Here is a 14,880-nt window from a genome sequence, read left to right on the forward strand (position 1 = left end):
CTACCAGGTGCCACAGGACTTCTTGTTGTTTTTGATGATACAGACTAACATGGCGACCTCTTTAACCTCTGCCATTTTGTTGCCCGGTCTTAAGTTTTGCGAGATCCATTTGTCCACTTCACAGCCTGCTTTGGACTTAACTATCTTGAGTAGTTTTGTATCATCGAAAGTCCACATCAGTTAAAAATCTATCGGTCTAAAAAAAAAATGACATTGTTAGAAATCTCATTGAGGCCGATGAAATCGGGCGCTGGGATGTGGTGGGATGTGAGTGACAAAGTCAGTCTTGCATCACCCCCAAGTGACATGCCTCCGTCGCTGTCAGATTGAAGGAGTTGGGAAAAGTCGCCTGCGGACCTACAGCTCTGCTCTGCCGAGACGTCCCCACCCCCAGTCTGCTTTGTGAGTGAAGGTTGCTGGCTTTTCACGGGCTGGATGTGGTGGAAAAGTCTCAGGTCGCTCCGAGTGACACCTCCCCATCGCTGTGACGCTCTCCTGAGGGAGCTGAAGCATAACTCCCTGACGGGAACATTTTTCTTTGCAAAAACGTGTGGCGCCTGCAGCCAACCGCGTTCCCTGCCGAGGGTGACCACCCATCCCATATTGGGTGGGACGGGCCTGTGCTTGGGAACACCGGAACGGCATCCTGCCATATTTTTAAAAGGGACAAATTGTCCCGTATTCGGGCCATCCCCCACGACCTTTTCCGCCAGCAGCAGCTGCTGGCAGAAGTCACTTCCCTGAGCCTCGGGGAAGCGGGAGAGGGAGTGTGGGCAGCTGCTGCATCCCTGCTGCTTCCCCAGGTTCCCAGGGAGTGGTGGGGGCTGGGGCAGGTGGCTGCTGCCTCCTTCCTGGCTCCCCGGGGCTTGACAGAGCTGGGAAGAGCCGCCCCTCTCTCCCTGTCCCGTGTTTGGGACAGGGAGATATGGTTGCCCTATCCCTACCCCAAACCCGGACATGCAGGAGGAGCCAGTGGGTGAAGCTGGGGATCCGGACGCCACTGTTGGAAGGACTTTGTGAGTGTCGTGTTCTGCCTGTTGAGAACAACTGCTGGGATCTACCTTGGATGTGCTGCAGTTTCCTTTCTGCTGGAAGACGGAATTGGTCGCAGGAAGCTGCTTGCCTTGCTGAGGGAGAAAACATTGACCTGTCGCTGCATTATGCAGCGTCTGAGGACATCGAGTCTGGAAATCTTCGTAGCGTCTGCGACAAGGGGGAAGGATCAGTGAGTGATGCAGGAATTGGATGGAGCAGAAACCAAAGAAGGTTTGTGACCAAGGCGGTTTGTGACCAAGAAGGGACAGAGAGCCTGAGGGCATTCAACTCTGCTAGATGTAGCAAAACCCCTAGTGACTTAACTACAGAAGGTCCTGTCTCTGGAGTAATGGAGCCGTAAGTTACAGGGGACCTACTGGATGGCAGTCTTGGCCGGGTGAAACAAGCAGCAACCCAGAGAGGTTCTTCCACCATTAATGCACCTAATCAGCCTTGGTGACTCCATATTAAGACAGAGGACTCGGCAAGGGACACAGGACACAAGTTAAGGCTGTGTCAGTCCTCGTTATGGTAAAGATGAATTCATCATTGGACTGGACGGTGGTGGTGGCCCATTGACATATGATTCCAATGTGATTCCATCCCATATGTGCAAACAGAGGGCCGTCTCGACCAGCAATATGTAGACGTGGTATTTCAAGTGGGCGAATCTCCCAAACCTGAAGAAAATGATGCATGAAAATGATTGGGGGAAGAAATTCAGAAAGAAAAATGTAAACGAAAAGTGGGAGTTCTGCAGGAAGTGTATGTGAGGTGGACAAAAAGCTATGATTCCGCAGCCAAGAGAGAGGACAACTTTGGTTAAACCTCCATCCTTGTTCAACGGCAAAGTGCAAGCAGCAATTAGAGATAAAAAACCAAACGTGTGATGTATTGAAAAGGGGGGAAAGAGATAGTGATCACTGTAAATTAGAAGTTAAGAACATAAGAACAGCCACACTGGGTCAGACCAAAGGTCCATCTAGGCCAGTATCCTGTCTGCTGATGGTGGCCAGTGCCAGGTGCCCCCAAGGGAGTGAACCGAGCAAGTAACGATCTCTCTCCCGCCACCCATCTCCAGCTTCTGACAAACAGAGGCCAGGGACACCATTGCTCTCCCATCCCGGCTGATAGCCATTAATGGACCTCACCTCCATGAATTTATCTAGCTCTGTTTTAAACTCTGTTATGGTCCCAGCCTTCACAGCAGCCTCTGGCAAGGAGTCCACAGGTTAATTGTGCTCTGTGTGAAGAAGAATTTCCTTTTATTTATTTTAAACCTGCTACCCATTAATTTCATGTGGTGACCCTCCCCACTAGTTCTTATATTGTGGGAAGAAGTAAATAATTTTTCCTTGTTCATTTTCTCCACACACCTCATGATTTTGTAGATCTCTATCCTATTCCCCCTTAGTCTCCTCTTTTCTAAGCTGAAAAGTCCTCATCCCTTTAATTTCACTACACATGGGACCCGTTCCAAACCCCTGATCATTTGAGTTGCCCTTTTTCTGAACCTTTTCCAGTGCCAGTGTATCTTTTTTGAGATGAGGAGACCACATCTGTACGCAGTATTCGAGATGTGGGCGTCCCGTGGTTTTATATCAGGGCAATATGATATTCTCTGTCTTATTCTCTATCCCTTTTTAAATGATTCCTAACATCCTCTTTGCTTTGTTGACTGCCGCTGCACACAGCGTGGATGTTTTCAGAGAACTATCCATGATGACTCCCAGATCTCTTTCCTGATTAGTCGTAGCTAAATTAGCCCCCATCGTATTGTATGTACATGTAACCCCAGAGGCTCTTCAAAAACAACAAGAAGTCCCGTGGCACCTTATTGACGAACAGATATTTTGGAGCATCAGCTTTCGTGGGCAAAGACCCACTTCGTCAGATGCATCGGGTCTTTGCCCATGAAAGCTGATGCTCCAAAATATCTGTTAGTCTATAAGGTGCCACGGGACTTCTTCTTGTTTTTGAAGATACGGACTAACACGGCCACCTCTCTGATATGTGTCACCCAGAGGCTCTGAGCCCACTAACAAGGAAGAGTGATGTCGCTGTGCTACAGGCTTGGCTTTTAGCTCATGTGGTAGAGCACAGGGCTGTAGCCCCTCAGGTCGCAGGTTCGTTCCTTCCTGCCGATGGCTCGCATGCATCAGCCTTACGTATAGCTGGGATTAGTTCTTCCAGTGTGCATTACTTTACATTTATCCACACTAAATTTCATTTGCCATGTTGTTGCCCAGTCACTTAGTTTTGTGAGATCTTTCTGAAGTTCTTCACAGTGTGCGTTGGTCTTAACTATCTTGAGCAGTTTAGTGTCAGCTGCAAACTTTACCCCCTCACAGTTTACCCCTTTCTCCAGATCATTTAGGAATACGTTAAATAGGATTGGTCCTAGAACTGACCCTTGGGGAACACCTCTAGTTACCCCTCTCCATTCTGAAAATTTGCTTTTTTTTTTTCTATTTGTTTCCTTTCTTTAAACCAATTCTCAGTTCATGAAAGATCTTCCCTCTTATCCCATGACAACTTAATTTACTTACGAGTCTTTGGTGAGCGACCTTGTCGAAGGCTTTTTGGAAATTTACGTATATTATATCTACTGGATCCCCCTTGTCCGTGGGTTTGCTGACTCCTTCAAAGAAGTCTAGTAGATTAGTAAAACATGATTTTCCCTTTACAGAAACCATGTTGACTTTTGCCCAACAAATTATGTTCTCCTATGTGTCTGACAATTCTATTCTTTACTATTGTTTCAACTAATTTGCCTGGTACCGACATTGGATTTACTGATCTGTAATTGCTGGGATCACCTCTAGAGCCCTATGTAGTGCAGACACTTGTTAGGGGAAGCTAAAGACGATAGGAAAGAAGTCCGTGGTTAGCAGGGTAAGGACAATAAAGAGTTGTCAACGAATGTTAGGGTCTAAAAAAAATCCTAGGAAAGGGACAGGGGTATAAACAACAAGATGAAGGTGGGGAGGTTGTTAAACTTGCTGGAAGCGTCCAGTAAATATTTCTGTTCTGTATTTGAAAAGAAGGAAGATAATGTATTTGCATCACACCAGGCTGATGAACTGGAAGAATTAGCTAAGGAAATCTCTGTCCCGGGGAAGTTCCCAGAAGAGTACCGACGCTGTGCGCCAATACGGCTTTTAGAGAACAGGGCTCGTTAGACATGCCTGATTTCATCCTGTGCCCACATTATAGGCGGGATTGACAAAGTGTGTGGCCACAGTGTGGAGTCCAGTAGTTGAAGGTACCTGCCCATGATTCCTCAGTTAGGTGTGTAGGTTAGGAACGCTATTGGCTGGCTCACTAACACCAGGCCGGCAGCAGCCATGAGTAAGGCTTTCTGCGACCTCTGATTGGCTTAGGAGACTCCATCCCAACAAAGTTATTCCTGCCTTTGTCGCGGCTCAGCTGGATTACAGCTGTGCAAGGTACCTCTGCTGGAAACCTTCAGCAAATAGGAAACTCTATCTGGTATGGAACACTGCAGGGCCAGGTGCCGGCTGCCAGGCCCAGCTGCCACTCCCTGCCTGGCTTCTTGGAGAATTTCAGGTTGCCTTCACACGCCCGGCCCTTATCTTCAAGCTGCAGAACAAAAGCTGCATTCAACACTGCTGCTCGGCAGGCCAGGCCCAGCGGAAGTCTCTGCAGTAAGGGGAAAGCTGGCCCATGCAGCAGGCTGGCCGCAGACAGTGGCTTGAAGTCCGTCAGCAACCCTCACAGACCTGCTCATCTCCTGTTCCAGCTGCAAGCTTAAATAAATATAATATATTTATTTAATATATGGAGATACACATCTCATAGAGCCAGAAAGGACCTCAGGAGGTCGTTAAGTCCAGTCCCCAGGACCATCCCTTCTTTTTAAAGAAACCCCAGACCCCTAAATGGCCCCCTCAAGCATTGACCCTACAATGCCCTGGGTTTAGCAGGCCATTTCTCAAACCACTGAGCTATCCCTTCATTTCATTGAGCAGCCCGGCTCTACCATAACTGCACTGCCATGGGCACCTTTCACTACTAGAGAAAACCAATCCTATGCCGAACAGTTGAAGAAACAACCCGGAAGCCCTGTCAAAGCGTGACACCCCCAGCGCAGGCATGCCTGTCCCGGGGGAGAGGAGGAATGGCTGAAGGCCATGTGACCGATGTGGACTCATTGCGCTTACTGCAGGATGGGCTCATGCATGCGATGAGCTGGAGGCAGCTCCCCGGGGTTGAATGGACGTTACACACGTAGGCATTCATTAGCGCTGCGCAGAATTCTGGGTTAGGAGTGAGACCTGTATGGCCTTGAGAAAGAAGACTTGAGAAGTGGCGAGTTGGTGGGTCTCAGAAAGTAGGCATCCCTTAGGGGTCCCTCTAAATTTTTCCATCCGTGGGCAGAATAAATTTTGTTATGTGCACCAAGGCCTCTGCAGATGTGCACCACCAGTAAAACACAGGCTGTGGGCTGTGGGTGCTCTGCTAATGAGCTGGGCAGCACCTGACTCTTTCCTCGGAGGCTGCCCAAGTGCTCAGCTTCTGGTGAATGCTGATAACCCCACCTCAAACCACTGGGGAGGCAGGCGGTTTTCTCTCTGTCGGGTGTTGTTCCTGGAATCCAGTGTCCAGCGCTGGTGTCCACACATCCAACAGGATGTTGGAAAACCAGAGAGGACTCACAAGAGGGTCCCCAAATGTTTGGAAGGCTGGAAGGAAGGGAACTGGGATGGGGCCGTGGCACGTGGCTGGCAGCCCGTGGCTGAAGGACGACATTTCAGGTTGGCAAGGGGCATGTCCCAGTTCCTTCGGGACCAGCTGATGGTCATGGGGATGTTCGATGCAAGATTCGTTGCATCCCAGTCTGGCTCTCGAAACCCAGCTTCTTTATTCAGTTGGGACGCTAGTAATTGGTTGTTTGCATTGTCACCACCGTGCGTTGCTGAAATCTCCGTGCAAACCAATTGTCTATCGGTCCATTTTGAGTAAGGACCCGAGGGCCATGGCTAAGGAGCTGATCCTGTGAATAAGGAACCGACATCAGTCCCTTGACCCAGGGCTGGGGAGCAGGAGGATCCGTGTTCTGTAAGGTAGCTGGGGCGGCACAGGTGTGGTGGAGGAAAGAGGGTAGCACAAGCCAGGAGACCCGGCCCCTGTGCCGGGGAATCCTAGGGGAGCAGGTTTCTTACTGGTGTGAACGTGCATGTCTGACTGACCTCCTGGGGGCTGGGTGACGGAGGCAGTGAGTGCTAGAAAGGAGCAGCTGTTTCCCCAGATGCAGCAAGGACGGAAGAGCAGGATAATGCTGGAGAATGCAATGAGCAGGAAGCATGGTCTCTTGGGAACCTGAAGCTGCATTGCGCCCCCAGGAGTCTACCTTACCCCACACCTAGCAGTAAGTCTGGGCCGGAAGGTAGCGCACTGGCCCAGTAGAGCGCCATGCTAGTTGTTTGCAGTATAGGGACTATGACCCACAACAGAACAGTCTGGTTCTGCCCAGGTGAGGGCAGTGTTACTTAGCTTTATCCTCCTCAATACAAAAAACCACAGGGCGCATGGGGAAATGAATAGGCTGCGTGTTCTAATGCAAACAAGAGGCGGTGCTTTTTCACACAGTACACTGTTAACCTGTGGAACTCTCTGCCAGGGGGTGCTAAGAAGGCCAAAGACATAACGAGGATCAAAAAATAATGTGATGAGTTCCTGAAGGACCAGGTCCGTCAGTGGCTCTTAGTCAAGGGGCTCAGGGATGCAGCCAGGTGAGTCGGCTGTCTCTAAAGCTCTGACTGCCAGAAGCCAAGAGAGCATGACAGGCTGGACTGCCCCATGAGTGCCCTTTTCTGGACATGCTGCCTGCCTTGGTCAGAGATAGGACCCCAGGGCCAGATGGACCATGCTCTGACCCAGTCTGACAGCTCTGATGTGCCTGCTAGATGCAGCCCCTGTCCTCTCGCCCTATGGGCCTGGAGGGAAGGCTCCCAAGCCGTCAGGAATCCAGTCTCCTGAGCATTCTTCCTCTATCACTGACAAGGGCCTTTCCCTGCCCTGTTCCCTTGCGGGCTCAGATTCCATGTTGGGGCGGGGAGCAGAGCACCTATAAGCTGGCCTTTGGGTGGCTGTCCAGGAGGGCTTCAAATGCTGTCCAGCTGATTAGCAAAGCGCCAACAACCAGCAGCCTGTGTTTCTCCTGGTGGTGCACATCCAGCCTGGCCCAGTGCATGTAATAAAATTTATTCCGCATGTGAGCGGAAACAGTTAGAGGGAATCTCGGTCGGAAGGGAGTGGAGCAGGGCCCAAAGCAGTGAGCTCTCTAATTTTTTCCATGCATGTGCTGAATCATTTTTGTCTGCACCAAGGTGTGTGCAGATGTGTGCCACCAATGGAAATGCTAATCACCCGGGTGGCCCCTGAATCTCTGCTGGGTGGCTCAGCTTGCAGGGAACAGTGGTGGGAAGAGGCAGGTGGGGAGGAAGGCAACGCAGCAGTGTTCAGAGCCCCACGGGCACCAGAGTGGCTGCCTCTGGCTGGCTGCAGCATCAGCCAGGCTGTGCCCCTTACCTGCTGGTTGCTGTCTTGGCAGCATCCCTGGCGCATCCCTGGGCTGCCTAGCACGGTGTCAGACGCAGTGCCTTTTCCCTGCTGTTATGGCAACACAAAGAGAAGCCTGTGGGTGGGGAGATGGGGGAACTGAACAGGGAAGCCAAAGTACTTGCTTTAAAAAGGTGTCCTTGTGGGCAGTACTTTGGCAGCCCCTCTGGCCGGTTTCTAGCCCCTGGCAGGGACAGATCTCAAAACTCCTAACAGGCAGCAATTTCCTCTGTTTGTTTCTGGGAGGCAGTGTGTCCTAGTGGGTATGGCATTGATCTGGGCATCCGGAAACTTGGTCTGTTTCACTAGCTCCACTGCTGACCCGTGCAAGTCCCTTCTTATGACTCACTTTCCCCCCCGACCCTTGTCTGCCTTGGCTCTGTAGACTATGAACTGCATGAAATAGGGACTTTCACTCTGTTTATGTACAGCTCCTAGCACCATGGGCCTCAGATATCAGTGGTGCTTCCAGGTGTTACTGCCTGCCAGCAATCTCGCACTGTGACCATCCACCATGTCAAAGCAGCGGCAAGGACAGCACCCCCACCTTCCCTCTTCGAAAGGGCAGTTGCTTAGCACCTGAGCCAAGAGAGTCTCTCCTTTAGCTGCTGGCGGTATAAGGCTCATGACACACGGCTGAGCACCTGGAGTCCAGCGAGCCGAGAGCAGCACTCCCCACACACCTTAGTGTGCTCCGGTGTTGCTAGTACAGGCTCTCCTGCAGGTTGCTAAGGTGCTTTCAGTGATAACGCCCTCCGTCCCGCGTCTTGATCTTTGAGCCCTGGAAGATATCGCTGCTGGCGTGCCAGTGAGGGCTGCGTTCGGGGCCCAGGCCTGGCATTTCACAGCACTGCAGCCAGTCTCCTGGAACTGGCTTTTGAATTGTACAAGGGTGGAAATATTCCCCGGCCGTCCTTTCCTGCCCAGCTGCCGGGGCTGGTTTGGGACCTTCCGACATGGGGGGGACTGCAGTGAGGCCTGACCCCCCAGGTGCTGTACGAGCTCCCAGCCCACCTGTGCCACCCCTGTTTGTCTGCGTCTCAAAGCCAGGCAGCACTGGGGGTAGCAAGCAGGGCAGCTGCCCCAGGCCCCCGGCCCGTAGAGCTCAGTTGGTCAGGGTTTGGCTTTGGGGCTCACAGTCCTGGGCTGCAGCCCCTGCACGTTTGGACTTCGGCTTTTTGCTGAGGGTCTAACGCTGGCCATGCTTGGTGGCCCCTGCAACCTGCTTGTGTAACCCATGCACCTGGGTGTGGTTCCCTGTCCCCTATGGCTCACATGTAGACCACTTACACAGAGTATGAGTGAGCTTTCTCTAGAGCCTTAACTCACACTGCAGAGCAGGGGTTCCCAACCTACGGGTCGGGACCCAAACGGGGGTTGCGATTAGATTTGTTAAGGGTCGCCAGCAGCTCGGAGCCTCATGTGGCTCTTAAAGGAGCCATTTGCAGCTCCTTCATGCTGCCACATCCAGCAGCTATCTCTGTCAATGGAGAAGCAATTAGCCGTTACAAAGACAGCTTCTCCACCTTTGATATTTGCAGCTGTCCCAGGCGAGCCACTTAACAGATGCTGGCAGAAAGTCATTTTTGCCCCCTCTTCCCTTCCCCTCCTTTGTCCCCACTCCTGTATTCTGTAGCTGATTTGTCAGCCTGAGTGTGACCCCCAGCCCCTCCAGCTTCTAAGTGTGGGGTTTAAGCTGGGGTGCGGGGGGAGGGGAAGGTGTGGGGCTGAGGGTCTTCCCCCCCCAACTCAAATCAACGATAATAAAATAATAATCAACTGTAATAAACAGTAACAGGGGTAGCTGCGTTAGTCTGTACTCCAACAAAACAAAGCAGCAGAAGTGTAACACTTTACAGACTAAAAATGCTACGTTTCTACCGCTTTGTTTTGTAATAAACAGTGTTATTATATGAATGTATTTCCCCTTTTTCTGTGAAATAACTGCTGTGAATATATACACCTGAGGGGGCCCGATTTTATCTTCTTGCTGCGGGTGCAAAATTAGCTAGTGACAGCTCAGCCCCGCCCTGATTTCGAATTGCTCTGGGTCACCGAGTCTTCCTGCATTGTCAGATTGGGTCCCTCTCTGGAAAAGGTTGGGAACTGCTGCTGTAAGAGGCTCCTGCACTGAGCTCCTGAGGTCCCAGGTGTGAGCCCACCTTTGGGTGATTACACTGGCTGTCCCTGCCCCATTCGAGTACCGCTGGGCTAGAACTCAGCAAGGGAGCTGCTGCTGGCTGTGTGTTGCAGAGGTTGGCAGGAATTGTGCAGCTTGTTCCAGCCCACAGGGCAGCCCCATAGCTCTGGAAAGCTGGCCCTGTGGTTACAGTATGGGGTGGGTGCTGGGTTTGCTGGGTCTGGCTCCGGTGTGGTACCTGAAGTGGGATGAGTCCCCCATCTGGGCCTCAGATTCCCCCTGTTAATTCATCAGTGTTTGGATTTGCTTTGAGAGCCGGAGGTAGAAAGCAGAGCACTGCTATCCCCCAGGCTCTCGGAGACCCTCAGTGAGATCAGGGCCCCGCTGCGCTGGGTGCTGTACAGACTCACGCAGGGGAATTGCCCCCGCCCTGCATGCAAGGGCTGGACAGAGGAAGTCTGATCCCGTTCTGTAAAACAGGGGAGAGAGGCAGAAAGAGGTTGAGGCGCAACAGTATTTAGGTTCCTAGCTCCTTGTGAAGTCCATGGGAGTTAGGCACCTTTGGGGATCAGGGTTAAGGGACTAGCCAAAGGTCACCCAGGGAGTCAGTGACAGAGCCGCGTATTGGATCCCAAGCACCAGAGTCCCAGCCCGGTGCGTCAGCCCCAAGCCGGTACTGCTGTGCATAGACCTGGCCGTGCGACGGTCTCTCTAACCCCTCTTCCTTCTGGCTGGCCGCAGGTTCCAGAAGCACGTCCACACCTACCGGATCCTGCCCGACGAGGACGACTTCCTAGCCGTGCAGGTAGGGACGGCTGCGCTGCCTCTCGAGACAAGGGCTCCTGCTGCTGGGCCCAGCTGTTGAGCCCAAGCCGTGGGGCAGGGCCCTGGGGACAAGGCCACACAGGCGTATGCTGGGAGCTGCCCAGTACCAGCAACTGCATGTCGCTGCTGCCAGAGGCCTGCGAAGGATAAAAGCCCTACTAGTGGCGCTGGTGGAAAATCTCCCCAGCTCAGGCCTGAGGCCTCTGTTTCTGAGGGAGAAGGTCCTGCGTTCGGTACCCGCCAGATCATGCAGCCAAGTGACCCGGGGGTAGCCGCAGAGCGGGACGGGTAGGACAGGTCACCGGACCTAACAGCTTCTGCCTTCCCTGGCCAAGGGGACGGAGGAAAGGTTGAGCTGGGCAGTGGCTCCAGGGACTGGAGCTGTCAGACGTGGTGGGTGTGAATGTGTCCGTCTGTCTGGCCAGCCAGGCGTTGAATTCCCGTACAGTCCTGCCCCCGGCCAGTCAGCCGGCTCCCGGAGCGCGGTGGTGTCCGTGGGCTGCGTCCTTGTGCACTGGAGGTGCCTCTGCTGCGGGGAGGGGTTGCAGGCCCCGTTCAGCTCCTCTGAAGAGCGGAGCGCTGCCCTGCGGCCCGCCCCAGAGGTGGCTGCATTTCTGGGCAGCTCCAGGGCAGGGCAGCGGGCGACAGGCTGGCCCCGGGTGTGGTTAGCAGTTGTGTTCCTGATGGAAGAGCCTGTGTGGCCCTGGCCTCCCACCCCCTGCAGGGCGCACAGCGCTCACAGCACCTCCGATGCAAGGGCGCCGTTCACCAGCCTCTGGGTCTGCAGAGCCAGACCTGCCCTGCCCCAGGGAGTGCTGGGCTGGGCAGAGACCCCGCCCGCCGGGCACTGCCGTGCACACCCAGCCCCGCCCGCCCACCGGGCACTGCCGTCCACCCCCAGCCCCCGCCCGCCCACCGGGCACAGCTGTCCACCCCCAGCCTCGCCTGCCCACCGGGCACTGCCGTCCACCCCCAGCCTCGCCCGCCCACCGGGCACTGCCGTCCACCCCCGCCCACCGGGCACTGCCGTGCACCCCCAGCCTCGCCCGCCCACTGGGCACTGCCGTCCACCCCCAGCCTCGCCCGCCCACCGGGCACTGCCGTGCACCCCCAGCCCCCGCCCGCCCACCGGGCACTGCCGTCCACCCCCGCCCACCGGGCACTGCCGTGCACCCCCAGCCTCGCCCGCCCACCAGGCACTGCTGTGCACCCCCACCCCTGCCCGCCCACCGGGCACTGCCGTCCAGCCCCAGCCCCGCCCGCCCACCGGGCACTGCCGTGCACCCGCAGCCCTCCCAGTCGTGGGGCAATCACAGCCCTGCCAATCACATCCTAACCCCAATCACATCCCCTGCAACTGGGCACTGCCACACCCCTCAGAGCCCCTCTGCCAGCTCCCCCCGCCACTGCCAGGTACCACAGTGTCATGCAGGGTACCGCCCCGGAAGTGCAGAGAAGCCCAGGGGAGCGGCAGTTCCCCCAGGGGGGGCAGGCACTGTCGGCGGGGGGAAGGAGGGACACGCCTGCCAACTGCCCAGAACCGGTGGGAAAACACCTGAATGGGGGCTGAGGCAGCAGGTACCCCCCGAAATAACAGACCACAGCCCAGGGAAGTGCCCCCCAGCCATGCCAGAGAGGGAGGCGGAGGGGAACGGGCATTCGGGGCAAATGGAAAGGGGCAGGAGCTGTGGCTGGGCAGGAGCTGTGGCTAGTCAGTGGACGAGCAACCAGTTAAAACTCTCCGCAAAAACTGACAAAACCCACGGGAAGCAGGGAGCTGCCGAGCAGCGAGTGGGGCCCTGGGGATGGAGGGGCCTCAGGAGCGGAGGAGAAGGAGGCGGCTCTTGTGGAGACCCAGATGAATTGTTCAGGTCAGTTTTGACGGCAGAGGGTGGGAGGGAGATGCCCACATCTGAGCCTGAGGCCCTGTGCCCCACTGAGGGGGCAGTAGAGGAGGTTTTGGAGCTGAGCGATCAGTTAAACAGACATAAGTCACCACGACCGGACCTGGGGACTGCAGTGGAGGAGAGGCTGGATGTGCTCAGCAGTGTGTCCCCATAGCCGAGGAGGCTGACGGCCTGTTGAGGTGCATTCGTAGGAGCAGATCTAGGGAGGTGATTATTTCCCTTTCTTCGACACTGGAGGGGCCACATCTGGAGTATTGGGTCCAGTTCTGGGCCCCCCGGTATAGAAGGGATGTGGGGGTATTGGAAAGGGTCCAGCAGAGGGCAGCCAAAATGATTTGGGGGCTGGAGCACGTGATTAATGAGGAGAGCCTGAGGGATCTGGGCTTATTTAGTTTGCAGAAAAGAGTGAGGGGTGATTTGAAAGCAGCCTTCAGCTTCCTGGTGGGGAGCTCTAACCAGGCTGGAGAGAGGCTGTTCCCTGCAGGGATGGATGACAGAACAAGGAGCGATGGTCTCAAGTTACAGTGGGGGAGATCTAGGTTGGATGTTAGGGAAAATTGTTTCCCCAGGAGGGTGGTGAAGCACTGGGACGGGTTTTCACTACAGAGGTGGTGGAATCTCCACCCATGGAGATTTTTAAGTCCCGGCTTGGCAAAGTCCTGGCTGGGATGATTTAGCTGGGGTTGATCTTGCTTTGGGCCAGGGGCTGGATTCCCCAAGGATTGAACAGAGACTGGGAGTGGTTGGCCCATTACAAAAGCAGTTTCTCTGCTCTTGATGTTCACGTCTCCACATTAACTGCTGATAATGGGCCACATCCACCCTGACTGAAGCTCTGGCCCTTCCCTTGACTGAGACCTCCTCTTTAAATCCTCCTCTGAAACCCCCCCACTCATGCATCTGATGCAGCGGGTCTTTGCCCACGAAAGCTGATGCTCCAAAACATCTGTTAGTCTATAAGGTGCCACAGGACTTCTTGTTGTTTATGATTCTATGATACCACTCAAAAGTGATAAAGGAACTGTAAACCAGAATTAATAGGCTAGGGGTCAGTGTTCCCTCTAATCTTTTGCATCTGTGGGTGGAATAAATTTTGTTTGATGCACCAGGACATTTATGATGCGCACCACCAATAGAAACACACGCTGCTGGCTGCGAGCACTGTGGACGGCACCTGAATCTCTCCTGGGTGGCTGCCCAAGTGCTCAGCTTACAGGTACTCAGGGGTATGGTGCTCCACTGGCTGCATCTGACCAGAAGGTATTTAGTTTCTCTCCCAGTTCAGGTTACATGGGGAGAGAGAACCCAGAAAGCTCTACCTCAGAGACGGGGAGTTTCAGTGTAAGGTACCTAAACTGAGGACATTACCCATTCGTTAAAGTCTTTATTAAAATGCATTAAACAGTCACCACCAGCAGAAAGACTAAGGTTACCAAAACATAATGCACTTCTATGACTCCTTCTGGGGACATCGCTAAGATAAAGAATTACTTACTTGGCACACTCAGACCTCTTCCTGAGGACTGATATGAAGAGGCGTGGGACCCGCCGCTTCCCTAGCAAGTCCAATGAAGTTGAAGGTCCCAGCAAGTAAAGGGCTGAGTGGTTAAACTCTACTGTAAAGCTAAGCTAATAGTTGATAGGAGGTAGAGAAGCTCACAGCATTCACGCATCTCCAGCACACCTAACGACAACTGAGCCACACTTGCTAACTAGCCGGAAAGCCTGGATATTTTATAGGGTGTTGGCATCGCTTGATTGTAGCCTCATCTGCCAGGCCTGTATTTTATTTCCTCGGCCTGAGAAATTCTCAAGCACATTTAATCCGGAGTTTAGTAAATGATGATGCTTATCAATACATATTAACTAAGATTATCTTATCCCCAAAACCATCACCTTCCGCCCTCTCGAAGCTTCTCTGCCCTGATGTCTAGTCTGCGGTTACCAGCCAGTTCTGGCACCAGATGGACCGGCACAGCATAAGGTTCAGTTTCCCTATCTGGTTTCCCAGAATTGACGACAAGTGATCATTTTATTTAGGACAGAAGATCACTTAGACTGACTGACTTTGCTGAGATGCTTTAGCTGTTTATACGGGATAGGGACCTGCAGGTTTCTTGCGTGTTTTCTAGATCGTTAATAATTTTTCTTGCAGTTCTCTGGATATTCTCCAACTTGTTCACGTCTTTCCTGCAGTGTGGCGCCCAGTATTGGTCACAATACTCCAGTTAAGGCCTTAGTGCAGAGTAGAGTGGAAGAATTACTTCAGTAGCAGGCAAATTGGTTGAAACTGGTAGAGATCAAAATTATCTGACACATCGATGAACACCATTTGTTGAAGAGCAAAAGAATGGCCATACTGGGTCAGACCAAAGGTCCGTCAAGCCC

General features: G+C 53.5%; 1 protein-coding gene across 5 annotated transcripts in view; it reads left to right on the forward strand.

The window, feature by feature from the left end:
* INPPL1 (inositol polyphosphate phosphatase like 1) overlaps positions 1–14,880 on the forward strand; it is an 87,275-nt gene that overhangs the window by 26,167 nt on the left and 46,228 nt on the right. For all 5 annotated transcript variants that reach the window (XR_012648522.1, XM_075016747.1, XM_075016821.1 and 2 more), the window contains exon 2: positions 10,502–10,565. Coding sequence is in view for 4 of the 5 variants with exons in the window: in XM_075016747.1 (XP_074872848.1) it covers positions 10,502–10,565 (64 nt within the window). In the remaining variant the exon portion in view is untranslated. The remainder of the gene's footprint in view (positions 1–10,501; positions 10,566–14,880) is intronic.

The sequence above is a fragment of the Carettochelys insculpta genome, chromosome 1 (assembly GCF_033958435.1).
Source record: "Carettochelys insculpta isolate YL-2023 chromosome 1, ASM3395843v1, whole genome shotgun sequence".
Lineage (NCBI taxonomy): Eukaryota > Metazoa > Chordata > Testudines > Carettochelyidae > Carettochelys > Carettochelys insculpta.